Source organism: Megalobrama amblycephala, unplaced genomic scaffold (genome assembly GCF_018812025.1).
Source record: "Megalobrama amblycephala isolate DHTTF-2021 unplaced genomic scaffold, ASM1881202v1 scaffold391, whole genome shotgun sequence".
Taxonomy (NCBI): Eukaryota; Metazoa; Chordata; class Actinopteri; order Cypriniformes; family Xenocyprididae; genus Megalobrama; species Megalobrama amblycephala.
Window position 1 is genome coordinate 23,181 of NW_025953355.1, and position 27,969 is coordinate 51,149.

The 27,969-nt window shown below is 40.7% G+C and overlaps 1 protein-coding gene across 1 annotated transcript; it reads right to left on the minus strand.

The window, feature by feature from the left end:
• Positions 1-1,567: 1,567 nt before the first annotated feature.
• Positions 1,568-21,137, minus strand: LOC125261317 (gastrula zinc finger protein XlCGF57.1-like). Its single transcript, XM_048179887.1, has 6 exons — positions 20,822-21,137; positions 11,178-12,443; positions 9,630-9,746; positions 6,839-6,843; positions 4,907-4,999; positions 1,568-1,666 (listed from the first exon to the last, which is right to left on the minus strand). Exons 1-6 carry the CDS (start codon positions 21,048-21,050, stop codon positions 1,568-1,570), a joined length of 1,809 nt encoding a protein of 602 aa, XP_048035844.1. The 5' UTR covers positions 21,051-21,137.
• Between the last annotated feature and the right edge of the window lie 6,832 nt (positions 21,138-27,969).

Below are 27,969 nucleotides of genomic sequence, written 5' to 3' on the forward strand. Positions count from 1 at the left end.
TAATGACAATGATCTTTGAAGGTAGGAAATGTGGATGTCTCATGATCCGTTCAGTTTCTTCCCACACACACTTCCTTGTGATGTTAAAACTGATCATGTCACTTGAAATGCCATCCCAGGAGGTCAAAAGATTTCTTTAGAGATGATTAACTGGCATTGAAGGAAAAGGAGAATGCACCATGCAAGAATATAGATTGAAAAACATTGTAAATCACATAGTAGATAACACACTGTTGAACACATATTGTTGACTTTGAAATTCCATGTTTTATAACTGATCCCTTACTTTTCTAATTCACTTGTTCAGGTTTAGTGTATAACTTCATTTATTTTGTCTATATGTAACGGAGGCCAGCTAGTAGTTGCTGTGCGAGTAAACCTCACTCCTCTGATCTCAAGAGATGCTCTAGCGACTGACGCTAGAGGTTGCAGCCTTTAGCCTCCTTGTTAGAGCGTCCGACTCCCATGCCGGAGACCCAGGTTCGAGGCCCGCGCAGAGCGGGGTGAGAAGGACCTGGACTAGAGGGGTTACATATACTGTACAATTACATTCATTCACTCACTCTGTGTGCTGTGACTGATTAACATCTAGGAAGGATCTTCCCTCATTCAAATTCAAGTTCACTGTCAGGGAATAAACACCAGATCCAATAGCGAGAGTTAACAGTTTATTAAATCCACAAGAACAGGGTAAGATGGTCAGACACATGCAAGAAACGGGCTTTGGGTGGCAACAAGACTGCAGCAGACAGGAATCCACACTTGCAGAAGGCAGTCCAGAGAAACACGGCTTGATGAGAATCCACACTCGAACAGACAAACTCACAGGAAACAAAGGAAGAACTGCTGGGAACACGAGACCACAAACATGAACACAAGAACGATCTGACAAGGAACACAGCAAACACACGACTACATATAGGACAGACAACGTGACGCACAGTTAGTCTCAGTTAGTGTTAGTGATCAGCGCAGTTAGTCACGACTAGCTCACACTGACAGCACACAAACACACACACACACACACGCGCGGACAGAGCGAGAATGAATCAGTGAACCCATGAACCGTGACATTCACATCTTCAGAATCTGTATCGTCAAAAAGAGAAAACATTGTTCAGTAAAGACAGAACCATCTTTTCCAGCAGAAACATGTTTTCATTGAGGGTAATTGTAATCTAGCAATGAAGTGCTTTTAAAGAACATTTTCTTGTCACACAAGGTGATGCCACTCAAACATAAACATGTGCTTCATCTGCATATAAACCTTTCATTTAAAATGGTAATTAACAGAAAACCTTTGATTTAATGGTCTGACACAATTACAACTGTAAATATGTCCAGGATGAAGAGAGATGTATAACAGCATTGACTATCGGCCAAAATGAGTTAAAAAGGCAAAAATCCAGTATTGTGCATCCCTAGTTCTAGAGAAGCAGCTAATGCATTTTGCATTATATTGTGTACCTTGACAGTCGTGTACATTGATGAATTCATTTAGTCAGTTCGGCTCTCCCAAATGAACACCTTGAGATGTGTGAGCTCTACATCATCTCTGACTTAGAGCTCACACGATGCTTCGTCTCTCCACAGATACATGTCTGAGGGACAGGTCCAGGACGGGCACCTGGCTTCCCTGTGCTTCAGCCATCCTCAGAGGTTGTATCTGCAGAATAATAGCCCAAAGGTTATGTCGTGTTAAGGAAGGGGTGTCCAAATTCAGTCCTGGAGGGCCACTGTCCTGCAGAGTTTAGCTCCTACTTGCCTCAACTCACCTGTCTGGAAGTGTCTAATATGCCTATTTAGAGCTTGATCAGCTGGTTCAGGTGTGTTAATTGGGGTTGAACTCTGCAGGACAGTGGCCCTACAGGAGCGAGTATGGAGACCCCTGTGTTATGGGTAAGTAATTTATGGTTAAGGTTTTTTGTTTTTTACTCATTTAATATTATTGTTTCTAGTAATTGGAAAAAATAAACCTTCATAAATAAATCTGATTCTTCATTTCATCTTCATGTAAGCACCCAGTAATGGCATTAAAATAACTCTCTTTTTCTACTTGCCCTTGAAGAGTCCAGTAGTCTCCTCAGGGGAAGATGTCCTCCTCTCCTGTGTCAGGGTGTGAGGGAGGACACAGGGCCTGTTTGGCAGCCTTTTCCTCATTTTCAGTAAGGGCAAGTGGTGCTGCTCTGAATTTAATGGATGGCCGACCAAAATATACATTCTGGCGGTCATATCTCTTACTAATTGTTACGTTTTTCAGAAAATACGAAACACCCTCTTCAAACTCTGGTGTGTCATTGTTGTTTGAAGATAAGCATACATGTTTTCAGTAAGGGCACTTTGACCTCACCCTTACTGAAGAAATGTTAATCTTTGTGCCATCTCTCACAAAGGTGACCGCTAATAAAACTGTATGTGACTAAAGTATAGCAGCACTCACTGTTAGGTTATCTTCTGTAATTTTATACTTATATATTACTTCACAAGAGTAAATTACTTTACATAACATTTACATAACATAATAAGAACATATCACTTAAATGCAGGCAAAATGCATTACCAGCACAATGAAATAGAAAAAAACACACAAGGTAAAACAGACACTGTATAAAGTAGGGAAACTTTGAACACCAAAGGAAAACCAAATTGGGAGCACATCATAAGCACACTGACTAATTACTAACAAAATAAACCACAGGAGATTCAAAATTAAAACTTCCACATAGAATTAAATGATCAATCACACATTCATTTTTTACACTGCACTGCATTACATCATGCTCACAACACACTCAAATCAGGTCAGCACAGATTTGGCAGAACTTGCTGCAGAAGTCTGGGTGGGTGTCCTCACTAAAAATTCCCACAAGTTCTCCCCTTCTTCCTCAATCTACATATCCTACAGGTTAGCAAAGAAAGAAAATATTTCAATGTTCATTGTTTTTGTTGTGTTTTTATTCCTCATTGAAAGCAAAACACCCCATGGAAACAACCAACAATGAATTCATTCCTGGAGTGAGGTTTTTGAAAATGTCTCCACATTGCCTACAAATTTCCAGTCTGTACATTGTATAGTACTCTGCCTTGTAGGATGTGGAGAACACAGTCCAATTTTTGACACCTGTACACATGTAAAATCACACAGATTAAAAAATACACAAGGCTGGAATTCATTAACCAGCCAAAATCATATAAATTTCTTGAGATTAAAAAAAAAAAACAATTCTAGGGAACAGTTATCAAAAACTGATGAATGGTTCACACAATTGCCTGAATCAAGATCTTATGAGTCAGAGTAGCCATACAAGGAAGTATGTTTGGCCTTTCTGCCAACACAAAAAAAGGGGAGATGCAACAAGTAGAGCATTTTTCAAGAAGTTTATTTACAAAAGTGAACTGGTCAACTGGACAGAGTGGAAAATAGTTGAGAGGGGGTTCAATCTTCAACTGGCTGGCGGTAGCAGTCATATGACCTGGTGGCAGCTGCCAGACTGATTCTAGCAGGTCTGTCACTGGCTACGTTTACATTCACACAAATAATTCATTTGTAATTGTATTGACGGCTCAATCGGATTGAAAAACGTTCATGTAAACACCTTAATCGATCCAATTGAGCTCGATACGAATTAAATTTCGATTGGATTGGAAGGGGTGGTTTATTCCTTTTCTAATCCGATCCAATGCTTGAATCCGACTACTTTCTCAATCGTATTCAGAAGTCTCTGGGGCACATGTGCAGTGCAATGTTACGCATTACGCAGTGTGCAGGTTCACGTTCACGTCTCTAGTTGTAAAGATGTATGCCAAAAGACAATGGCATATTTATCCCTTATTTAAACAGGTTGTTTTTAAGTTGGTGCTTGAAGTAAAGCTGTGCTTAATTTTGATTGATGACTGCAGTGTTAGGAAATATTATAGCCTACACTCTTAATAATTTTAATTATAGGCCTATAATTCATTGTATAATAGACCTAAAAAATGTAGATAGCTAATAGCCTACCTAGGTGTTCAAAGATAGCTAATAGCCTAATCTTTTATTATCCTTACAGCACGAAGTATAATATTAATTTAATAATAAAAGAAGCCGAACCTAATAGTAATAATAATAGACTAGAAGAATGTAACAGGCCTACATTAATTGGAAATACCAAATCCTCTTAATATTGCCAAGATTTGATGCTTTTGACAATATCCCTGGCTATCGTTGATCATCTGTTACCGCAAGTGTGATTGATATGACGTCACACACACAGAGCGCATACGCAAACGTTTTATTCAGAATGTATATAAAACACATATAAACGGATATCTGAATCAGATTACAGTGTTTAGAGTACATGTAAACAGATCTGCAATCGGATTCAATTCATTCGGATTGACGAAAATTGGTGCATGTAAACGTAGCCAGTGGTGGGCTGTTGGCTGGCAGAGTGTAACGCATTCCCTATCACTCTTGCTGCACGGAAATACACAATTTTATTATTATGAATATAATGTTATGACTCTATTCTTTTGTATGATGATGTTTTAGATGGGTTAATCTCAATTAAAGCAGTCACATAACCGTGATCTCAACTGGTTGCTACTGAGGCTCAGTCCAGCCAGCCACTGCTGAGATGCGAGTGTAACGCGTTCCCTGTCACTCTCTTCTGCATGCAAATACAAAATTTTATTATTATGAATATAATATTATGACTCTATTCTTTTGTATGATTGATGTTTTAGGGGGGTTTATCTCAATTAAAGCAGTCAAATGACCGTGATNAGTATTGTGCATCCCTAGTTCTAGAGAAGCAGCGAATGCATTTTGCATTATATTGTGTACCTCAACAGTCATGTACATTGATGAATTCATTTAGCCAGTTTGGCTCTCCCAAATGAACACCTTGAGATGTGTGAGCTGTACCTCATCTTTGACAGAGCTCACACAATGCTTCATCTCTCCACAGATACACGTCTGAGGGACAGGTCCAGGACGGTCCATCCTCAGAGGTTGTATCTGCAGAATAATAGCCCAAAGGTTATGTCGTGTTAAGGCAGGGGTGTCCAAATTCAGTCCTGGAGGACCACTGTCCTGCAGAGTTTAGCCCCTACTTGCCTCAAAAATATACATTCTGGCGGTCATATCTCTTACTAATTGTTACGTTTTTCAGAAAATACGAAACACCCTCTTCAAACTCTGGTGTGTCATTGTTGTTTGAAGATAAGCATACATGTTTTCCATCAGTAAGGGCACTTATTGACCTCACCCTTAGTGAAGAAATGTTAATCTTTGTGCCATCTCTCACAAAGGTGACCGCTAATAAAACTGTATGTGACTAAAGTATAGCAGCACTCACTGTTAGGTTGTCTTCTGTAATTTAATACTTATATATTACTTCACAAGAGCAAATTACTTTACATAACATTTATATAACATAATAAGAACATATCAATTAAATGCAGGCAAAATGCATTACCAGCACAATGAAATAGAAAAAAACACACAAGGTAAAACAGACACTGTATAAAGTAGGGAAACTTTGAACACCAAAGGAAAACCAAATTGGGAGCACATCATAAGCACACTGACTAATTACTAACAAAATAAACCACAGAAGATTCAAATAGTGATAGAGAACGCGTTATACTTGCAGCTTCACCACGGCTGGCTGGACTGACTGCCAGTAACCCACCAGTATTTGACTGCTTTATTTGAAAATGTAAACATCAATTATACAAAAAAATAGTCATAACAGTATATTTATAACAATAAAATAATGTATTTCCATGCAGCAAGTGTGATGGAGAACGCATTATACTTGCAGCTGGGCTGAGCGTCAGTTTCAAACAGTTGAAACAGTCATTTGACTGCTTTAATTGAGATAAACTCACATAAAACATCAATCATACAAAAGAATAGAGTGCTGCTGCTTTCTTGGCCAGGTCACTCTTGTAAAAGAGATTTTAAACTCAATGAGTTTTTTAACCTGGTTAAATAAAGAAATGAATGAATTAAAAATTATATTCATAATAATAAAACGATGAATTTCCATGCAGCAAGAGTGATAGGGAACGTGTTACACTCTGCCAGCCACCAGCCCACCACCTACAGACCTGTCAGAATCAGACTGGCAGCTGCCACCAGGTCACGTGACCTGTCAGTAAAATCACCCATGTAAAACTAATCCCGTCCGAATAGGGCTTTTGGAAACAAGGAAGAAGAAAAAACCATCAAAAACTGAGACAATCATCAACTACTTTCTGTAATAAATTCAAGGGTGAATATAAATAAATTAATATAAATAAATTAATACCTGGGTGAAATCACCTTTGCAGAGTTATACACTTGCGCGCTAGCTGTTATCTGATTAGTGATATTAAACGGCCTACTGTTAATGGATAGCTGTCTATCTAAACACATCTTGGCACAATCAAAAAGTATGGACACTTTCAAAACTTTAACATATATTTAATTATGATCAATACTTACAGGCTACTGATTATTCCTATAAATATGGTAACATTGTATGGTATTCCTGCAAGAAAAGTGTTAGAAAAGTGTTACCTGCTACAATAGGTCTTGTTAGAATGGGACATACCATATACACTTGTGGTATATTACATTTTAACATTTATTCAGAACACATATCATGACTGTTCAAAAACATATTTATATCCTACTAACTAGGGTAAAAGCGCAATAACACAAAGAATGAAAATGCAACTATATATTTAGACACTTTTATTTGTTGAATTAGTAAATTTGATGACTGCTAAGCTTTCACTCATTTGAGAGCTTGTTGCGAGTGGCTTCTTTTAAAGATTTAGAGTCCACATCAGGGAATGCACATCTCACCTTTCCTGCAATGGAAAATAGGACAGCTTAGCTGAATACAACTGCATAGTATAACATAGAGGGCCAAATCTGCATATCTAGTGCATATCCATATCTCTGTGCTCCTTTATTATCACTGTCATTTGTCGCCAGATACCGAGGGTCTGGATGAATTTGATGGTCTGCACTGAATTTTATTTTATTTTTATTTAAACTTTATTTAAACAGGCAAGTCATTAAGAACAAGTTCTTATTTTCAATAACAGCCAGGACTGAATCCTGCTGACCTCTGCTATTAGGGGGGGAAATAACTAAAAATAGGACTGTAAATGTTGAGAAATGTTACCTTACAGTGCTCATTCAAACCAGCAGAGAATCACTTACTAGAAATACTGACTGAGGCAGTATGACATCAATGTAAATAAAGATGAAGAGCTTGTTGTCATGTTGCATCATGTATCTCAGATCATTATGTAGTTTCGTGTATACTACATTTAGCCGAGGCTGCAAAACCGACTCCCTGCTACAAATATGGTAGAACTATCACTTCTATCACTAAAGATTGCTTTAAAATTAATCTTCCTTGCCTTAGCATACCAAATAGCTTAGAAGAACTCAATGTTGCAACAGAAACTATTGACTCACGCTTTTCCAATACACTAGACACAACTGCTCCTTTGCACTTAAAGAACATAAAGGAAAATAGTCTAAAGCTGTGGTACAATGAGCACACTCAAGCCCTTAGGAGAGCAGCCAGAAAAATGGAGCGCAGCTTGAAGAAAACAAAACTAGACGTTTCTCACATTTCATGGAAAGAAAGCATTTTTGTGTACAGAAAGGCCTTAATTACTGCTAGCTCTGCTTATTTTTCAACTCTCTTAGAAGAAAATAAACACATAATAAGGAACAGCTGGAGGAACAATTTGCAACTTATTAGGTCAATTGGCAACATGATTGGGTATAAAAAGAGCCTCTCAGAGTGGCAGTGTCTCTCAGAAGTCAAGATGGGCAGAGGATCACCAATTCCCCCAATGCTGTGGTAAAAAATAGTAACGCAATATCAGAAAGGAGTTTCTCAGAGAAAAATTGCAAAGAGTTTGAAGTTATCATCATCTACAGTGCATAACATCATCCAAAGATTCAGAGAATCTGGAACAATCTCTGTGCGTAAGGGTCAAGACCGGAAAACCATACTAGATGCCTGTGATCTTCGGGCCCTTAGACGGCACTGCATCACATACAGGAATGCTACTGTAATGGAAATCACAACATGGGCTCAGGAATACTTCCAGAAAACATTGTCGGTGAACACAATCCACCGTGCCATTCGCCATTGCCGGCTAAAACTCTATAGGTCAAAAAAGAAGCCATATCTAAACATGATCAAGGAGCACAGGTGTTTTCTCTGGGCCAAGGCTCATTTAAAATGGACTGTGGCAAAGTGGAAAACTGTTCTGTGGTCAGACGAATCAAAATTTGGAGTTCTTTTTGGAAAACTGGGACGCCATGTCATCCGGACTAAAGAGGACAAGGACAACCCAAGTTGTTATCAGCGCTCAGTTCAGAAGCCTGCATCTCTGATGGTATGGGGTTGCATGAGTGCATGTGGCATGGGCAGCTTACACATCTGGAAAGGCACCATCAATGCTGAAAGGTATATCCAAGTTCTAGAACAACATATGCTCCCATCCAGATGTCGTTTCTTTCAGGGAAGTCCTTGCATTTTCCATCATGACATTGCCAGACCACATACTGCATCAATTACAACATCATGGCTGCGTAGAAGAAGGATACAGGCCCAGATCTTTCACCCAAAAAAAACAGGCCTGGTAAATTCTGTCTGTCTCTGCATCACTGGAAGAAGACATGTCTGCGTGGACAAAAAGACAGGCCATTGCTGGAAAAAAATTCAAGGCTGTGATGCCAGAAATTTTAAATTGCATGTTGACTGCAGACAGTAAAGCTAGATCCCAGTGCTAGATGGGATATGCTCTAGACCCCCCATGCCATGACACTCTAAAGGAAAAGCAAGCATAGCTATTGGTTGGATGGACTTGATAGTTAAACCAGCTTGTGACATTAGAGTTCGATGCCAATAATATGGTAAATTGTTCAATAACTTTTTTCTCCCTTCTGTAGCCTTAAGACATAAACTACAACTTTAATAATGTTATTTATTTTTGTACTTGATACAGTATGTTTCAATGATGATGCATGACAAATAAAAGCTGATACACACAGTGGAACACAGTGTTCCAGATCAGATTCATACAGAGCTGAATGTGTGGCACATTTATGGTTAAATTTCATATTAATTGAGGTAAATGCAACATTTATGATTATTTAACTGTTGTTGATGAAAATTTATTTAACAGGACAGACGAACCACCTCTTTTTAATGGACTGTTTGTCTTTTACCCCTTTTCCACCAAGGCAGATTGAGTGCTAGTTCGGAGCCAGAGCCTAATTCAAATCAGTTCTTTGTCTTTCGACACCCAAAGCACCAGCTCCGAACCAGGAAAAGTGGTTCGTAATTAGCACCAAAACATTGCTGGGCTAGAAGTAAGAGCCGCTTGCATCAGGGGCTGGAGGCGGGGTTACCGTGACCAACAAGAATCTTGTGACTGCCTTTTTTGCAATAGCAACTAATCGAGCTAATAGCAGCTTGATTGTAATCTCCATCTATATACAAATTACGGCGAGCCGTGTTTGGATGCCGATGTAGTTTGCAAAGCCATAAGTATCAACAGTAGTGAAACATCCGCGATTGTTGATAGAAGGCTTGTTCGAGATGCATCGGAGCATCACAGACCGATTCGGCGGGTGACATCGGAGTGCCACGGGTCTCTCTGCGGGAAGCTGATGCATCTCGAGCTTGGTGTGGTGTGTTTGTGTTTGTGTTTGGCGCTGCGCTGCACCACTAGCTTTCCTGTGAAATATGAGACGTATGCAATGACATAAGACCTGGCTCTCTAGCCCGTGGAAAGGCAAACCGGTTCTTAGAAGGCTCGTCAGTTGAACCAACTCCGAACTGGCACTACCTCTGAATTAGCACCCGGTTCGTGCCGGTGGAAAGGGGGTATTAGAATTGGTCACTTTTAACTTGTAACAGAGTCATTTTCATTGTAAAGTATGTGTACATTTATTTAAGAATTGTTTACAGGTACTCTTTACACCTCTGCTCTTTCCACAGTGATGACTTCTAAAACCGTTCTCTTTCCAGTGAATCCTCATGTGGACCTTAAGGTCCCCTTTAAATATGAAACTCTTTCCACACTGACCACATGTAAATTACTTCTCTTTAGTGTGAATATTCATGTGTTCCCTAAGGCTTCGTTACCATGTTGAAGCCATTCCCGCACAGAGTGCAGGTGTAAAGGCAGGAACACACCAAGCCGACATCAACGAACTAGTGGCGCCAAAAGCAGACTGTGGTTTTGGCTCACGTCGGCAGCGTCTGTGTCTAAAGTTGCCCTGACACACCAAACCGACACTCGACAGCCGAAGGACAAGTAGCACATCCCTTCTGTGCCTGCATAAGATGAAATGCCTTTCCGAACCAGCAGGTGACAGTATCTGAACAGCCAATCAGGATGATCAGATGGACCGAGGAGCTCCGAAAAAAAAAAAAAAAAAAAAACAGCCAATGAGAACCAACTTCAGCTGACGATGCGGGACGGAGACACATTTTTGTGAATACGCATGAATTTTGTATCAGATAGGCGTTTTGTCCACACGGATCCGGCGTTTTCGGAAGGTAAAACCGCTATTTTTTGAAACCGGCCCCCAGAGTGGATAAATCTGAAAATGCTGTCTTTGTGTTTTTGTGTGTACAGCCTACCTGTATATTTTGAGAAACGATGATGTCATCACCCCACGTGTCGACCCTAGTCAGACGCTGCTAACAGCAGCAACAACAATAGCTGACTCTAGATGCTTATGTTCACATTGCAGAAGCCACTGAGCCATAATAAAGCGTTATTTCTAAGCTTTACTATAGTTTGTATACAGCGCGCAAGGTTTATGCTCATGCTCCAAGTCTTATTCACTGCTTTAAGTGTATCTCTGTGGCAGAATTACAGTGCCACATACTGGTCTGGCATGTATATACATCGTTTTGATTTGTTTCAGAGGTTTTGTGTGGACAAAGGTATTTCTTGAGACAAGAAAAAAAAAAAAAAAAAAGATTGCATAAGGTAAGCTCCGGCTTTGTGTGGACATAGCCTTAGTCGGCCGATGAACAAAAACTACCTTAAAAAACTACTTAAGGCAGGAACAAACTAAGGTGTGTTCCTGCCTTAAGGCTTTTCTCCAGTGTGTGTTCTCATGTGGTCTTTAAGGCTTTCTTTTCGACTGAAACTCTTTCCACACTGTTGACAGGCATAATGTTTCTCTCCAGTGTGAATTCTCATGTGGACTTTAAGGCTTCTTTTATGACTGAAACTCTTTCCACATTGTCGGCAGATATATGGCTTTTCTCCAGTGTGAATTCTCATGTGGCCTGTAAGGTTTTCTTCACGTGTGTAACTCTTTCCACATTGTTGGCAGGTGTAAGGCTTCTCTCCAGTGTGAATTCTGATGTGGCCTATAAGGCTTCTTTTATAACTGAAACTCTGTCCACATTGTCGGCAGATATACAGATTTTCTCCAGTGTGAATTCTCATGTGGACTTTAAGGCTTTCTTCACGTGTGTAACTCTTTCCACATTGTTGGCAGGTGTAAGGCTTCTCTCCAGTGTGAATTCTCATGTGGACTTTAAGGATTTCTTCATGTGTGAAACTCTTTCCACATTGTTGGCAGGTATATGGATTTTCTCCAGTGTGAATTCTCATGTGGATTATAAGGCTTCTTTTATAACTGAAACTCTGTCCACATTGTCGGCAGATATATGGATTTTCTCCAGTGTGAATTCTCATGTGGACTTTAAGGCTTTCTTCATGTGTGAAACTCTTTCCACATTGTTGGCAGATGAAAGTTTTTTCTCCAGTGTGAATTCTCATGTGGACTTTAAGATTTTCATTTTTAATGAAACTCTTTCCACACTGTTGGCAGGTGAAGGGTTTCTCTCCAGTGTGAATTCTCATGTGGGCTATAAGGGTTATTTTTTGACTGAAACTCTGTCCACATTGTTGGCAGGTGAAGGGTTTCTCTCCAGTGTGAATTCTCATGTGGACTTTAAGGCTTCCTTTATGTGTGAAACTCTGTCCAAATAGTTGGCAGGTGAAGGGTTTCTCTCCCGTGTGAATTCTCATGTGATATTTAAGGGTTTCTTTATGTCTGAAACTCTTTCTACACTGTTGGCAGGTATAAGGCTTTTCTCCAGTATGAATTCTCATGTGGACTTTAAGGCTTCCTTTATGTGTGAAACTCTGTCCACATTGTTGGCAGGTGAAGGGTTTCTCTCCCGTGTGAATTCTCATGTGATATTTAAGGGTTTCTTTATGTCTGAAACTCTTTCCACACTGTTGGCAGGTGAAATAACTTTTAGTTCCAGTATTTTGAGCTCTTTTTTGTGAGGAAGCCTGTGTCGCTCTTTCCCCAGTCATGAAATGATGTTTGTAATAATGTTCTTCCTCTTCTTGCCTTTCATTAAGTTCATGGCTCGTCTCTTTCAATGCCATCAGGTCTAGAGCAAAAATAGACATAAAACAATTTAGACATTTAAAGCATCAAAACCAACAACATGTTTGTATCTTATGGATCAAGGATGGGCAGCTTTGGTACTTGAGGGCCACTCTTTTGCAGAGTTAAGTTTCATCCCTAATCAAATACACCTGCCTGTAATTTTCAAGCATTCCTGAAGACTTAAGGCTGATTTATACTTATACTTATACTTATACTAACCTATTACGTACCCTGATGCGCACCTCTTAAAAAAAAAAGTAACACGTCAATTCTACCCAGACTGCAAGCGCTTTATGTTGATGAAGTTTTGAGAGTGTAGAGAGCACAACTTTTATTTGTTTGTACCATATAAGAACCGAATAAACCACGAGTTCCAGTCACGCTGACCCTGTCATCTTACTTCCACATTTTTGAACCTCGTAACAGAGTGTTTTCAGCTTCCATAGGAATGAAAAAAACATTGTTTCAGGGGACACATGCAATCAAACTGCAACAAAAGTCGTTACCTATTTGCTGCTTCTCTGACAACGAACATGACAAGCTGCTTCTTCTTTAGCTTTTACCTTGATACTCAAGACTGTGGACACTACGTGGACTCTGCATGCATGTGACATGGACAACGTCACAAAGTATAAATTAAAAACCGACGCATAGACTAGGGATGGCCATTTTTCCAAAATTTTGTATTCGAATATATGGACTCGTAAAAAAACGAATATTGGTTTATTTAAATGATGTTAAACGAAAAAACGCTAATAAAGCAGACAGCGCCAGTTATCGTACAAAATGTAATGTACATAATATACTCAAGTCAGTATATGATTATCGTGTTTATATTGTTTCACATGTTCATGTTGAGAAAAAAACTATAATATCCACATGCCCAGGTGAGAAAATGAGCTGCGCTGACACAAAGTTAAGTTTCTAACAGCAGCACTTTGTATTTTCTGTTCGTAAATATATATCTCCCTCGATGAAACTAAAAGGAAGCATATATCTCAAAATCCTTTTGCTATCACATAAGTTTCCTTTCGATACACTCATATTGTGTATGGGGAAAGGTCTCATTTTTTCCCCGTTACTGAAGCCTTTTTCAGTAACGCAGTGTAACTGCATCGTCATTGGTTCATTCATAGACAAGCCCCGGTCTCTCCCTCTGGTCTCTTCGGGCCAGCAGTAGAGGGCTTTACGGAATGCTTCACTGCAGCACAGAAGTTGTCCCAAGCCATGCAACACTTCCTGCCCAAGAGCTCCAGTTCTGCGTCTGCTTCCAGCCGCCCCAGGTCTGCGCCGGCTCAACAGAACAAGCCTGCCCCCTCTGCCTCTCAGGCAGCAGCTCCTAAGGATCAGCGCCAGCGCTCACTCCCCACAAAGCGCTCCTCCTCGCTGGACCCGGCACCTGCTAAGTCTTCCTGATCTATCAGGAAGGAAGAGGATGGGGCAAGGTCTCGCCAAGGCCGGACCACCCCAAAAGCTCCTTCTTTCAATTTCCCCTCCGCCCCGTTTAACTCCGAGCATGGGAGATATGTTCAGTGTTGTGCTAACTGGGCCCAAAAATGTTGCATCCATGCAAAACGCAGTTCTCATGGCGAACACAATAAATATTTTACCTTCTCAAAGACAGAGCAATTCTCCTCTTCCACTCTCTCCGGTGTATGGGCCCCTAATCGGCGGTCCGTCATCTGATGCCATTCAACCTCGTCACACGGCCCGAGGCCTGGCAGGCCATCCCTGGAGTGTCAAGCTGGGTTCTGGGGACCATAAGTCGGGGACACTCGCTGCAGTTCGCCCGACAACCCCCGCGTTTCAGCGGGGTGCTTCTGACTTAAGTAAACATGGACGACTCACATGTCCTCCGAGCCGAAGTCGCGACTCTGCTGAGGAAGGGAGCTATAGAAATAGTCTCCCCTCAGAGAGCGAGTTGGGGTTCTACAGCCGTTATTTCCTGGTCCCCAAGAAAGATGGCGGTCTCAGACCCATCTTAGATCTCAGACTCTTGAACCTCTCCCTCATGAGATGGAAGTTCAAGATGTTAACGCTGAAGCAGATCCTCGCGCAGATTTGCCCCGGGGACTGGTTCTGCTTGCTGGACCTGAAAGATGCATACTTTCATATCCAGATAGCCCCCCGTCAAAGGCAATTCTTGAGATTCACGTTCGAGGGTGTGGCTTACCAATATACAGTCCTTCCCTTTGGGCTGTCCCTGGCTCCTTACACTTTTTTCCAAGTGCATGAACGCGGCGCTTTCCCCACTGAGACAGATGGGAATCTGGGTCCGACGACTGGCTCATTCTAGCCCAGTCGCGAACCGAGTTGGAGCATCACAGATCCGTGCTACTCAGCCACATGGAATGCCAGGGACTAAGGGTCAATTTTGCCAAAAGCTCACTGCTCCCCAGCCAGCGTATAACGTTCCTGGGTGCAGTTCTCGACTCAGCCAGCATGACGGCTGTAGTCTCGCCAGAGCGTGCTCTGGCCATTCGGCAGCTCATGGCATTAGTCAGGAACAGAGCCTATCTCCCTCTGAAACTCTTCCAGAGGATGTTAGGGCTGATGGCTTCCGCCTTCCCGGTTCTGCAGCTCGGCCTTCTTCGGATGCGGCCTCTGCAATACTGGTTGAAGTTTCGGGTCCCTCCTCACGCCTGGCAGCACGGCCGCCTGCGTCTCAGGGTCAATCGGGCCTGTTTGACAGCTCTGAAACCCTGGACGAACCCTGCATGGTTCAGTCAAGGAGTACCCCTACAGGTGGTGTTCAGAAGGACAGGTGCTCTCAACAGATGTGTCCAACACAGGTTGGGGTGCTCTTTGCGAGGGCAGACCTGCCTTCGGCTCGTGGTCCCACGAGGAAAGCCATCTGCACATCAACTGCCTCGAGATGCTGGCAGTGATTCGAGCCCTCCATGTCCCAGTCCAGTCGGACAGCATGACAGTGGTGTCATATATAAATCACCAGGGCGGTCTTTCGTCCAGTCACTTGTGTGCTCTGGTGAAGCATCTTCTGGAATGGGTATTACCGAGGCTACAGTCGCTCAAAGCGACTCACATACCCGGGAGAACAAATTTGGGAGAGATATGCTATCCTGGAGCAACGTCCCCTCAGACGAGTGGATGCTCCACCCCCCGAGGGTTCTCACAATCTGGGAGATCTTCGGGAGGGCAGAGGTAGACCTCTTCTCCTCAGAAGACAACTCTCACTGCCCAATTTATTTTTCGAAGGAGGAAGATGCGCTGGCCCACGTCTGACCCAGCACCCTCCTTTACGCATTTCCCCCGATCGCTCTGATCCCTCAGGTCATCAGACGAATCAGGGAAGACAAGCACAGAGTTCTCCTAGTGGCCCCGCTCTGGAGGAGCCAAGTTTGGTACTCAGAGCTGCTCAGGCTTTCCACAGAAGCCCCGTGGCCGATCCCCCTGAGACGGGACCTCCTCTCTCAGGCGAACAGGACAATCTGGCATCCTCAGCCAGAACTCTGGGCTCTGCACCTCTGGTCCCACGATGGGAGCCTGCAAGCCTCCCAGGGACGTGCTAAATACCATCTCTCAGGCAAGAGCCCCGTCCACAAGACGCCTCTACGCCCAGAAATGGTCAGTCTTTGTTTGCTGGTGCTCTGCACGCAACATAGACCCAGTGGAGTGTGACGTATCACCGATACTGTGTTTCCTCCAAGAGCATTTAGATATGGGTTGCTCCCCTTCAATGCTCAAAGTTTAGGTAGCAGCCATTGCAGCGTTTCACGCTCCTATCGCTGGCCAGTCAGTGGGACAAAACAGCCTTGTGGCATGTTTCTTGAGAGGTTCTAGGCGACTGAATCCTCCTCGTCCTCTCACCATTCCCACATGGGACCTCTCTTTGGTCCACAGAGCTCTTAAAGGGCCACCCTTTGAGGCCACTGTGTTTAGCCTAACCTCAGGCCCCTGACGCTCAAAACCGCTCTGCTACTTACTCTAGCATCGGTCAAGCGTGTTGGCGACTTGCAGGCCCCTCTCTGTGAGCCCTGCGTGCCTTGAATTCGGGCCCAACGACTCCAAAGTCATTTTGAAACCTAGGACTGGTTACATTGGTTATGTTCAGGGCATTGAGGACCTATGTTGACCGGTCACAGTCTTTCTGGCAATCCAATCAACTCTTTATCTGCTTTAGCGGCTGCACCAAAGGGTCTTCGGTCTCTAAGCAACATCTCTCGCATTGGATAGTCGACGCTATCGCTCTTTGTTACTCCTCTATGGGCCAGAACTGCCCCATAGGAGTTATGGCTTGCCTCTTGGGCCTGGTCCAGTGGAGTGAAGCGGCCGGCTGGTCCTCGCCGTCCACTTTTGTCAGATTTTATAATTTGGATATCCCGAACCTTACAAGCTCGGGTCCTCTCGGTATGATACAGCAGGCCTCTTTTGAGCTCCGCTTCATACTTCTCCAGGAGTTAACTCCCTTCTGTAGTGTAACATTGGGTTCGACGGCTCCGGCCTTCTCACTTGTCCGCTGGTTCCCTCACGGTGTCCAAGACAAGTCCAGTCATTCCCTGCCGTGGCACGGCGCGGTTGAATTCATTCCCCATACGCAGTACGAGTGAAGTATCGAAAGGGAACGTACTCGGTTACTAACGTAACCTCGGTTCCCTGAGATATGGAACGAGTACTGCGTTACATGCCGTGCCACGAGGCTGCGGCTTCAGTGTCGTCGCTTCAGTCGTATGACCTGAAATCCTATGGCGAAACACCTTCTTATATAGCGCTAATCCCCGCCCCTTTCAGCGGGAATTTTCGCACGCTTTGTCGCCATAGACCGCGCAGCTACGCCGCGGCATCATTGGTTCAACAACTTGTCTATGAGTGAACCAATAATGATGCAGTTACACTGCATTATTGAAAAATGCTTCAGTAATGGGGAAAAAGGAGACCTTTCCCCATACCCAGTACTCGTTCTGTATCTCAGGGAACCGAGGTTACGTTAGTAACCGAGTACGTTATCTTCTCTGCTCACTTGGGTTACAGCTGCGCTTACCTGTCGTGAATGCAATGATGGACAGCTGTCTTTCCTCATTCAACGGGTGTTTTGATTTCATGTGCTTTCTCATTATGGTGGTGATATTATGATAACTCAGTTTCAATAATTAATTTGATCAAAAGTAATTCCATTTTGTAAGATCATTTTCATCTAATAATTCCAAACATCGCAAGGCAGGCAACAACATTTTGTGATGATCCAATAAAATAAACCTTTTAAACATGCTCCACAGTACCACCCGGTGCATTTAGTTATAACTGCAAATTTTAGTTCTTAGGATTTATCATGGATTCACTGCATTACGGCCAGCAAAGCAACAGAGTAAAATTCAAATACTGGACTATTTGTGCACACCCCTAGTACAGACTACTGCGCAGAGTCTCGGGTGTAGGTGCGACACAAAAATAAATATCAGCCTTTACCGTTACATTTTGGGATTGGGTTAATTTTTTACAGGTTTGTTTGATCAATGATGGAGCTAAACTCTGCAGAATAGTGTCTCTCCAGGACCAGAGTTGCCCATCTACAGATCTTATACAGCAGTGGTTTTCAAACCAGGTCCAAAGGGACCCACCACTGCACATTTATGTATCCTTTATTTTTCACATCTGGTTAAGATCATCAGCTTGTTAGAAGATTGCTGACATTGATGGAGGAATTTACAAACTACAATTTCTGTTCATCACTAAGGTGAGAACCAGACACAATATAAACCTGAATATACTCATATTATTTAAATTAATTGGAAAGTGTTTTACTATTCAGTAAGTAAAAGAAGATATTTGTTGTTGTAATGTCAGACATAGCACATGCATTAGACGGAAAGATTGAGTGTTTATGAGATGTTTTCCTCAGCACAAAACTGGTTATACTCTTACCCTGTAAATGTTACAAATTCATGCAAGTGTGCATTTTCTGACAACAGGCTCCATTAAACTTCAGTGAACAAATACCAGTACGAACATGTGCATCAAACAGACTTAGCACAGTTGAATAGAAATTAAACACTAGACGTCCTGTTCCTGGAGATCTACATTTCCTGCAGAGTTCAGATCCAACATTGATCAAACACACCTGAAGCAGTGAAATAAGATCTTCAGGGGCACTTGATAACTAAAAGCAGTTGTGTTCGATCAGGGTTGGATCTGAACTCTGCATGTATGTAGATGTCCAGGAACAGGATTGGGCATTCTTGCTCTAGGTTCATCAGCTCATTATTAGAGACTCATGATCGGAAATTAATATTTCAAATAAATCTACAAGTGTCCTGTTGAGGTACTCCAGGGCTGCGCTGAAGTTCAGATTTTTATGCCCTTCCCTTGTTAATTTCCCTCCATCTTAAGGACTCAGAAGTACATCGTTTACACTGAACCAACACTGGCAGAATCTGTCTAGCTACTTTAAATGTACCTCTCTGAGCTCTTGATTGCTTGGAATATGCAATGGAGCTGATTTGTAGATGCACTTATACTAAGTAAGTTATTGGCAGATCTGAGGGACCTAGGAGCTGAGTTCAAATAAATAAGATCAGAGATATAGGATGGTGCTTGTCCATTAAGAGCTTTAAAAACAATCAGCAACATTTTAAATTGAATTCTGAAAAAGACAGGAAGCCAGTAAAGTGATAAAATTCAAGTGATATGATCTTGTTTTTTGCACTAGTTAACAGTCTATCTGCTGCATTCTGGACCATCTGCAAATGTGCCAATGAGGATTGAGGAAGGCAAAGGTACAACGAATTACAACAGTCCAGCCGTGATGTGATAAATGTATGAATAACTTTCTCCAAATCTTGAAAGAAAAAGTGTTGATTTAAGTCTGGAAATGATTCTCAGTTGATAGAAGCTGTTTTTAACAACTGAGCTAATTAGTTTTTCAAAACAAAGCTCAGAGTCAAAGATAACACCTACATTTTTTGCATGTGACGTAATATATGGAGTAAGATTGTTTAAGTAATTGCCTATAGAGTTTTTTTATTGTTAAGCTGAAGGAAATTATTTGCCATCCAGCATTTAATAACCTCAAGACAGTCCATGAGAGGCTGCAGAGAATCTCTTGTTTTCAGTGGAAGGTATAACTGAGAATCATCAGCATAGAAATGAAAATAAATTTTGTATTTTCTAATTATGTTGCCAAGCGGAAGCATAGAAAATACTGTGACTATAAAAGGACCATTTTAAAGGCTTGAATATGTGCCACACTTACTGCTGCCAGCTGGTGGCATGATAACAATTGATGAACAACAATTGATCAGCTCCCATGACCAAACATACAACCCCAACATGAAATGTGATGTATACAAATCCATTTCCAAAGGGGAAATTTGAACTGCGTTGCATAGTTATCTCCGGAAAGGGGATTGGTGCTGTGTGGCGCAGTTTGAGGTGTCTTGGCAAAAGGGGAGATTGAAACTTTGTATCAGTTCGAAGTGCCTTAACAGGTAGAGCTAGACAGCAGTCCTGATCTGTGAAGAAGATCTGTTTAGATCTGCTCTGACGGACAACAAAAATCTCCCTGAAACTTCCTAGCTCTTCCATCCAGATAGCGAAATTCTCTGTTTTTACTGTTATCTCTATTTCTTATACATTCCATTTTTATTATTTTTAAGTACACCGCAACATACACAGGACAAATCCAAACATTGTCCTGAATGTGTGTGAAAACAACTGAAATGTGTCTGTGCAGAAAACAACATGCGATCAGTGCCTCGAGAGAGAGAGAGAGAGAGAGAGAGAGAGAGAGAGCTCATACATGATTTGTTTGAATATAACGGACTAAAATAATGGACAAAATATCTTAATAGAACATGATCTTTACTTAATATTGCATAATTTTGACAATGTATTGTTGGCTATTGCTACAAATATACCCGTGTGACTTACGACTGGTTTTGTGGTCAGGGGTCACATTTAATGGAAACACTGAATTTTAAAGTTGTCTTACGGGTGTGGAACGGCATGAGGATAAGTATTAAATGACAGAATTTTGATTTTTGGGTGAACTAACCCTTTAATTACAAGTAACCAGCCCTAAACCAAACTCTAACTCTTGCGCTACAGTAAGTCCACTTGAATGAAACGACTGAGTGAATTCAGACACTGAGTGCGTCTGAAGGAAGGGCTGCTGATTTCACAGAGTTTGTGCTGCTGTTTAATAATCATTTGAAACTGGAAATTCATTCAGCATGTGCAAACCTTAATTAAACCATTTAATGATCAATTAAACAGGAATTTATACCTGAATGATATTATGCTGGAATGAATGGATTCTGTAATATTATCTGTAAGATTATACTTCTGTATATTCTCTATTTCTGTAGAGCTGGACATTTTAATGATGATCAAATGACTGAGTTCAGCTGTGAGAATAAAACCAACCTGTTTGTTCCTCAATATCTTCATGTTTCACTCTGAAAGCTTCTTCAATCTTCATGTCTTCAAACTCCTCTTTATTAAACTCAATCTTTATGTCTTCAGCCTCATCTTTAATGATCACCATCTTCGTGTCTTCAGTCTCCTCTTTAATAAACGCCATCTTTATGTCTTCAGTCTCCTCTTTAATAAACACCATCTTTATGTCTTCAGTCTCCTCTTTAATAAACTCCATCTCTAAGAAGAGAATGATTAACAGAGTTAAAAGTCTTCAATGACCTGTTGGACAAAAAAAACAAAAAAACACTCAAAACTAACGCTGCAAATGAATATAAAACTTCATATTTAGATATTTATGATCTACATTTGGTATTTAAAGAATTATAGATTATATTTAAATGATTACACTGATGAAAAACATGATTAGTTAGTTTGTTAGTGTTTGTTGTCGTTCATGTTCACTGTTTGAGCAGCACGAGTCGTGATTCACTGAATCATTTCTCAAAGTGTTTGATTCAATTGACTCGGAGTTGAAAAGTTCAGTTTCTCCATCATGACTCTCCAGACTAAACTCGTGTTCATGATGATTTATGATATATATAGAGAGAAATGAGACGCAGGTTTACTGTTTCTCATCAGTGGATGAGCTTTACTCACACAAATATCCTTCATTACAGTTAAATAAATAAATACATTAAATAGTAAATTAACTCATTTCACATCGCTTCTTAAAAAAACAAATATAATTCATTGAACTGTTTCTATCGATTGAAACAGCTTAAATTCTTAAAACAAACCTTTCTTCAGCAGAATCACAACAGATGCAGGAGCGCGGCGCAGTCTTATGACGTCAGTCACCACTCCAAAATAAAAGTCCTGTTCACACACTGCATTATCTACAATCACAGAAGTGCATAGAAATCTAACTGTTTTACCAGATAATCTTTGTATTAAAATAAAAAGGGACAAATAAGATACAAACATGTTAAAATGGTTGTACGAGTTCCTTCATGTGTCCATCTAAATTGAAACACAATTTCCTTTTTAAATTGTACATTAAGTATACATATAGAAAAAATGCACAAAAGATTATAATAATTAAATCAACACAGTATTACATTTTGTCAATGTAAATTAAATTATAAATTTAAAGGTTCTTTACAACAGATTCAAGGATGTTAAACATTTCTGAAACCTTTGATTTGAAATGTTTTGACATTTTCTTAAGTAAAAACTAAAATTGGGTTTACAGTGGATAATTCTGGCTTTGTGAAGATGAAATTTACCCAGAAGACAAAGTAGTAAAACAGTGAAATCAAGTATAACATCCTTAGAATGAAAATCAGACAAGAAAATGATAGATTCAGTCATTTGTACCAGTTTGTTACAGCAGAAGAAAACTAACATGGTAACTTCTGACCAAAAAGACTTAGAGAATGAGCACTGATAATACAAATGTAGAACTGATTCTTCTTCAGGATTACAAAAGGAACATAATGAAGATACATTCTCAGAAAACCTGCTAAAAAATAAATTACAAGGGTAATACCTAAGAGCAAGTTTAAAATGTGGTTCTTTAATTTTACTTTTAATCAAATTAAATCAGAGTTTGGATAACAGATACTCTAGATTGTGCTTCAGGGAGGGTTCCAGGAGTTGAAGAAAAATCATTTCTAATAAAGAAGTTATTGCATTTTTTATCTAATACATGAACACCATTGATTGCAAGTGAATGAACATGATTGTTTAATCAAATCTTTAATCAAAGTTTTTAAACTGCCAGGAATACTTTTAATCACCTTATTAAAGTCTCTTAATGAAATTGTAGCACCTTTCAAAGACACAAAATCAGAAAAAGAGAGAAGGACTCCTTGAGCACTAAACAAATCAGAAACAAATATATTTTCACTCACCCATTCCTTTAAAAAAAGGGATTTGTTACATTTTCATTATTCCACATAATACATGTGTGTGGGAAAGATTATGTTTGAAAGCATCTTCCAGGAATCTAGAGCTTGTTTGTGGAAATTCGAGAGTTTGATAGGTAATTTAATATTACAAGATAGTAAGAATTTATGGTCACCACAGTGTTTGAATATTGGGTTAGAGATCCAAAGGACAGACCATATATATATATATATATATATATATATATATATATATATGTATGTATGTGTATACATCTATGAGGGCAGACCTGCCAACATGTACGCATTTTGCGTAGCAGGTACGCATCTTGACCTCAAAGTACGCTGGTACGATTTGTCAATGTAGAGTTTGTCTGTTTGCTGTTGCTATCATTGTCTACAGTATGTTGTTTTTTTGTTGTCAGTCACTGTCTGTTGGATTCTCCTTGTTTTTCTCTCTTGACATTGTACATATTTTCTGTCTGATTCTCCATCTTCTCATCCATTTTAACTCTCTAACTCTGCAATTTTAATATCTGTATGGCTGTCTGTGATTATACTTGTTCTTCACTCCATTGTGGAGTCATTGTGTCCATGCTTCTTCTTGCTGGTCTCTGCTGTTACTGTGCTTTATTGTGTTGTCAGCAAGCGTCGCAGCAATTCACTCTTCTCTGCCACCCTGTCAATGGCAACGTCTGTATCTAGGGCCATGAGTATTTCCTTTTCAGTTTGCCAGATTTTTTATAAATTTGAGTGTTGAGAAGCTTCTCTCACAAGCTACCTGGGTGACAGACAGGGTGAGAAGGAACTTGTACCCATGGCCTATAACATGGTAAGCATCTGTTAACAAGTTGTATCACTGAAAAAGTTGCTAACAACACACAGGACAGTTCTTACATGTTGAACAACTTTTATTCACAATCTCTACTTGTTCTTCATCAGTTCCATCCGTAGGTATCTCACTTCTCCACTGCAGATTTTTTCAGTCTCTCCCACTGACCAGCGAGACTAGTCAGCTCATTCTGTAAAGTGACAACAGTGGCCCGGTTGTCAAACTTCGGTAAGCATGTGCTTAGTTCTGTGAGCGACGTCTTGGGCAATCCATTATCGCTAATCTCTGAGAATCTTTTAGGGTCCAGATAAGCAAGGTCTGCAACAATGTGCCATGTGTCAGAAAGCGTTCATGGATGCTTTCAGTGACTGTATCCATGATGACATGGTGTACCATGGTCTTGTATGCCATTTCCACGTCCCTTTCCACCTCATCCTGAGCCAACTCCCCTGGCATTGTCTTCCTTTTCCTTATCCTTTTCTGTGGCAGCTCATTTTGCACTTCCAGTTCGATGTCTTCTGTTCTTGTAGCTTGGCAGTAGCCCACTGCACAGAGTTGTCTGAGTCAAAGTGTCTAGCATTCTTTTGTAGAGCTTCTTGTGTTTCCACAACCATCCGATGTGCTGTCAGAATATATAGATCATGTCATATGTAGCATAGTAAATAAATCCATCTAAGTAAATGAATAAATAAAGCAGGTCTCTCTAGAGAGTTATCCGTCTCTAATGTTGTGAATGGCTAACACATATTTTGCAGCTAGTGTAGCTGTGTTATTATCTTCACCATGTATGAAGGGCATTTTCTCAGTATCACTCAGTTCAATGAATGATGGGATCAGTGTTTCAAAATCTGGAGAGAAATGTTTCTCTTACATCGTGATATTTAGGACAGATGAGCAGAAAGTGTTTCTCATCTTCTATTTGCTGTAGATCACAGTGTCTATAGATCCTCTGCTCTCGCGCTTGGTCGCTGTCACGATCACGTCTGTTCCTGTCACATCCCGGACTACATTTCCCATGATCCTCCATTGCTCATCACCTGCACTCACTTCACAATCACTCCACACTAATCACCACACCCAGCTGCCACACATTACCTGGACTATAAAAGACTCATACACACACCACCTCACCGCGAAGTCTTGTTTACCCAGTGTGACATTTCCGAGCGTTATATCCCTGTTTACCCGTTTGTTTCTGTTCCTGCCTGATTCCTGTTTTACGACCCATTGCTGCCTGCCTCGATCCTTGCCTGTACCCTGACTACGACTCTGCCTGTTCCTCACTGTTCCTGTTTGTTCCTGTTTTGACCCTGCCTGTACGACCACTCTCACTTGTAAATAAATGCTGCACTTGGATCTCCTGCCTGAGTCTCCATTCGTTACAGTCGCATAGTCACTTAATCTGTATTTGGAGAGGAAATGTCTTTCTTTAAATTGTTTCATTAATAGATAATTTGCCAATTTAGTGGTTCTATTTAGGGTTGAGTAACATTGGAGTTTATTTTACTTTATTTCATGTGACTGATATTTACTCTTAGACATTGTGTGTAGGATTGTCACGATACCATAAAAAACATTGAACTAAATCTCCCCCACCCCCCCCACAAACTACGCCCCTGTGCATATACCTTTTATATACCTATAAAAATCCACTGTTTTGTTTTAACTATAATTACATTACTATATTTGCTATCACATCAAAATAATAAAGTATGTATTAAATAGTAGTGACTACATAAATATATGTAATATTATAAAAGGTATATTATGTCATATAAAAGCCCTATTCGGACGGGACTAGTTTTCCAAACGATGTTTGAGTAACAATTCTTATCAACCTACGTCTGTGATTTTATGTACGGATTCGGACGGGACTAACATCTCCGTGTTTATTACCGAGGTAGGAGTGTCTGTGTTTTACATGTGGGCATTTCAGAAGATCACGTGTTCAGAATGCGTGGATTGTGTATGATCATATGAACTAAACATACATTTATCATCATGATTTAACAGAACTGGGTTCTTATAATAAATCCACTGGAATAAAAAGTTTTAACTTATATAATTTACACGTTATGTAATTAAGTGCAGAAATGAAAGTACTCTTACCTGAAACTGATATTACAGTAGCCAGTCTCAACAGTTTATGTGATTTGGCTCTTCTTGTTGATTTATTTTTTTTATTTCTTCGCAGTGTACCAAACACATCTACATCCATTATCGGTGCGCAAAAAGCAGAAACTTGAATACCGGCGTGATAGCGAGAGATTGTACGGTAGTTCACGTTGACCAAAACACACAAGAAAAAGCATTTTGGAAAAAACATTTTCGGAAATCACAGACATTCGCATTCGGACGGGATTAGATTTCTCTGAGGACCGCTGAGTTTGACGAAAAACAGTAGGTAATTTGCTCTGGAATTTTTACAGTGGTCGTGTGAGAAAAAGACAGACATGGCAGATTCGGACGGGATTAAAATCTCAAAGTATGTCTGTGAAACAGAAATTTCTCTAACGTCCCCCTGTGAAACTAGTCCCGTCCGAAGTCGATTTATTGGAACAATTATTTTTACAGATTTTTTTGAGAAAAGCAAACATCTCTGTGTGCTCATGCACATTTTGCCATTAATTTATAACAGAACTACTTTTTATTAAAGGATTACTCCACTTTTAAATAAACTTATGCTGATAATTTACTCACCCCTATGTCATCCAAGATGTCCATGTCTTTCTTTCTTCAGTCGAAAAGAAATGAAGGTTTTTGATGTAAACATTCTAGGATTTTTCTCCATATCATTCATTTCAATGGGCACCAAAAGGTTGAAGGTCCAAATGGCAGCTTCAGTGCAGCTTCAAAGGGCTTTAAAGTCGGCATGAAATCAAAATTGACAATTCTTATTTTTTTATGGAATATTGTAGTATTTATTATCAATAATTTATCCGTGAACTTCATTATTTTTTTAAAATTCATGTGCCCTCATAATCTTTAATCAAAATCATTAACCTCCCATCCTCCTTCAAAACGACTCATCGTCTCTTCCTGTCACATGCTATGGCGCAAGGGTGGAGCTATCTGGAATTGCAGTGACGTATGGGGTAAATGCTGTGCTTCACTTTATAGAGATTAATGCATTAAACACCGCTGATGCCAGTCATTGGGGTGTACAGTAAACATGGAAAGGAACCTGCGACACGCTCAGTCAGTCAGGCTGCGTGTCCACTGGAGCAGAGCAAGCAACCAGAGCATTTTTAGATTCATTCTTATGGAAGTTGAGCGTCACTTAACTTAGGCGTGGCTCAACTTCCATAGGAACGAACCGAAAACACTCGCTCTTTTAACTGCTCGCTCCGCGCCAACTGACATGCACCGTCAGTCAGTCAGTCAGTCAGTCTCTCTGGCTGTTTAGTGCCGTTAATCATCCTCGTCATCCTCAATACAGCTCTTACAGTAACGTGAGTGCTCGGAGTGAGTAATTCATATCTGCCTCCATTTTGTTAGCAACGCCCAACTTCCAATCAATTCCTGAAGGACGAAATCAAGTCCCGCCCTCTCATTTCAGATGCCGTTTCACTTGGATAGACGTCACAGTACAGAAGAAAAGACAATCGCAACTTCCGTTTCATGCCGACTTTAAACGACACCAGACGATACCAGACGATGAATAAGGGTCTTATCTAGTGAAACGATTGGTCATTTAAAAAAAAATAAATAAAAAAGTTTAAGTTTTATAAGCACAAATGCTTTTGTTTGCCTTGCTCTTTTCTCCGATGCGCATTCGTGACGTCACGTAATACGCAATTACGTTGAAAAGGTCACGGTTGACGTAGGCAGAAGTATCGAGTCAGTGTTTACATTACAAATGTGTGGAAGGAGGATCGTATACACATATTCAAATGTCTTTGTGTCAGTTTATTGTTTAACCTTTTGAGCGGTACATTCCCACATATGGGATGTTTATTTCTGTGCCCCTGGGGATACGGTTCCATATGGGATTTAGAATGTTCAGCGACGTCACATAACTGCTAAAGTCATGTGATTATAGGCTTGTTCGACTTGATGCAGCGCCGCAAAGACCGATCGGCGGCTGACTTGAACCAGTGCATGCCGGTAAGAAATGTTGTCCGACTTGAGACAGCGCTGACGTCATGTGACTGTGACGTATGGCTTTAAAGTAACACGAGAGCGATTCGAGATCAGCCACCCGAGTCAGCCAGCGCAGCTTCTGAAGAGGAGCTGCACGAGCGCTGATGACGACACAGCTGTTTCATGATTGGCCGGATTCACCGCATGACAACGATCACGTGTGTTTCGTGTTTATTGTCACGCCTTCAGCTCCACTAATGCTCAAAAATCTGTGTTTTTATAACAGTTAAAGCTCTTTTCATGTAGCCGCGATGTTGTATTGTGTCATGTTT

Coding starts and splice junctions, on each gene's coding strand:
- LOC125261317 (XM_048179887.1), bottom strand. CDS start 21,050: ATGGAGTTTATTAAAGAGGAGACTGAAGACATAAAGATGGTGTTTATT. Junction 12,444..20,821: donor AGATATTGAGGAACAAACAG/GTTGGTTTTATT, acceptor TTTTTGCTCTAG/ACCTGATGGCATTGAAAGAG. Junction 1,667..4,906: donor TGAGCTCTGTCAAAGATGAG/GTACAGCTCACA, acceptor ATTATTCTGCAG/ATACAACCTCTGAGGATGGC.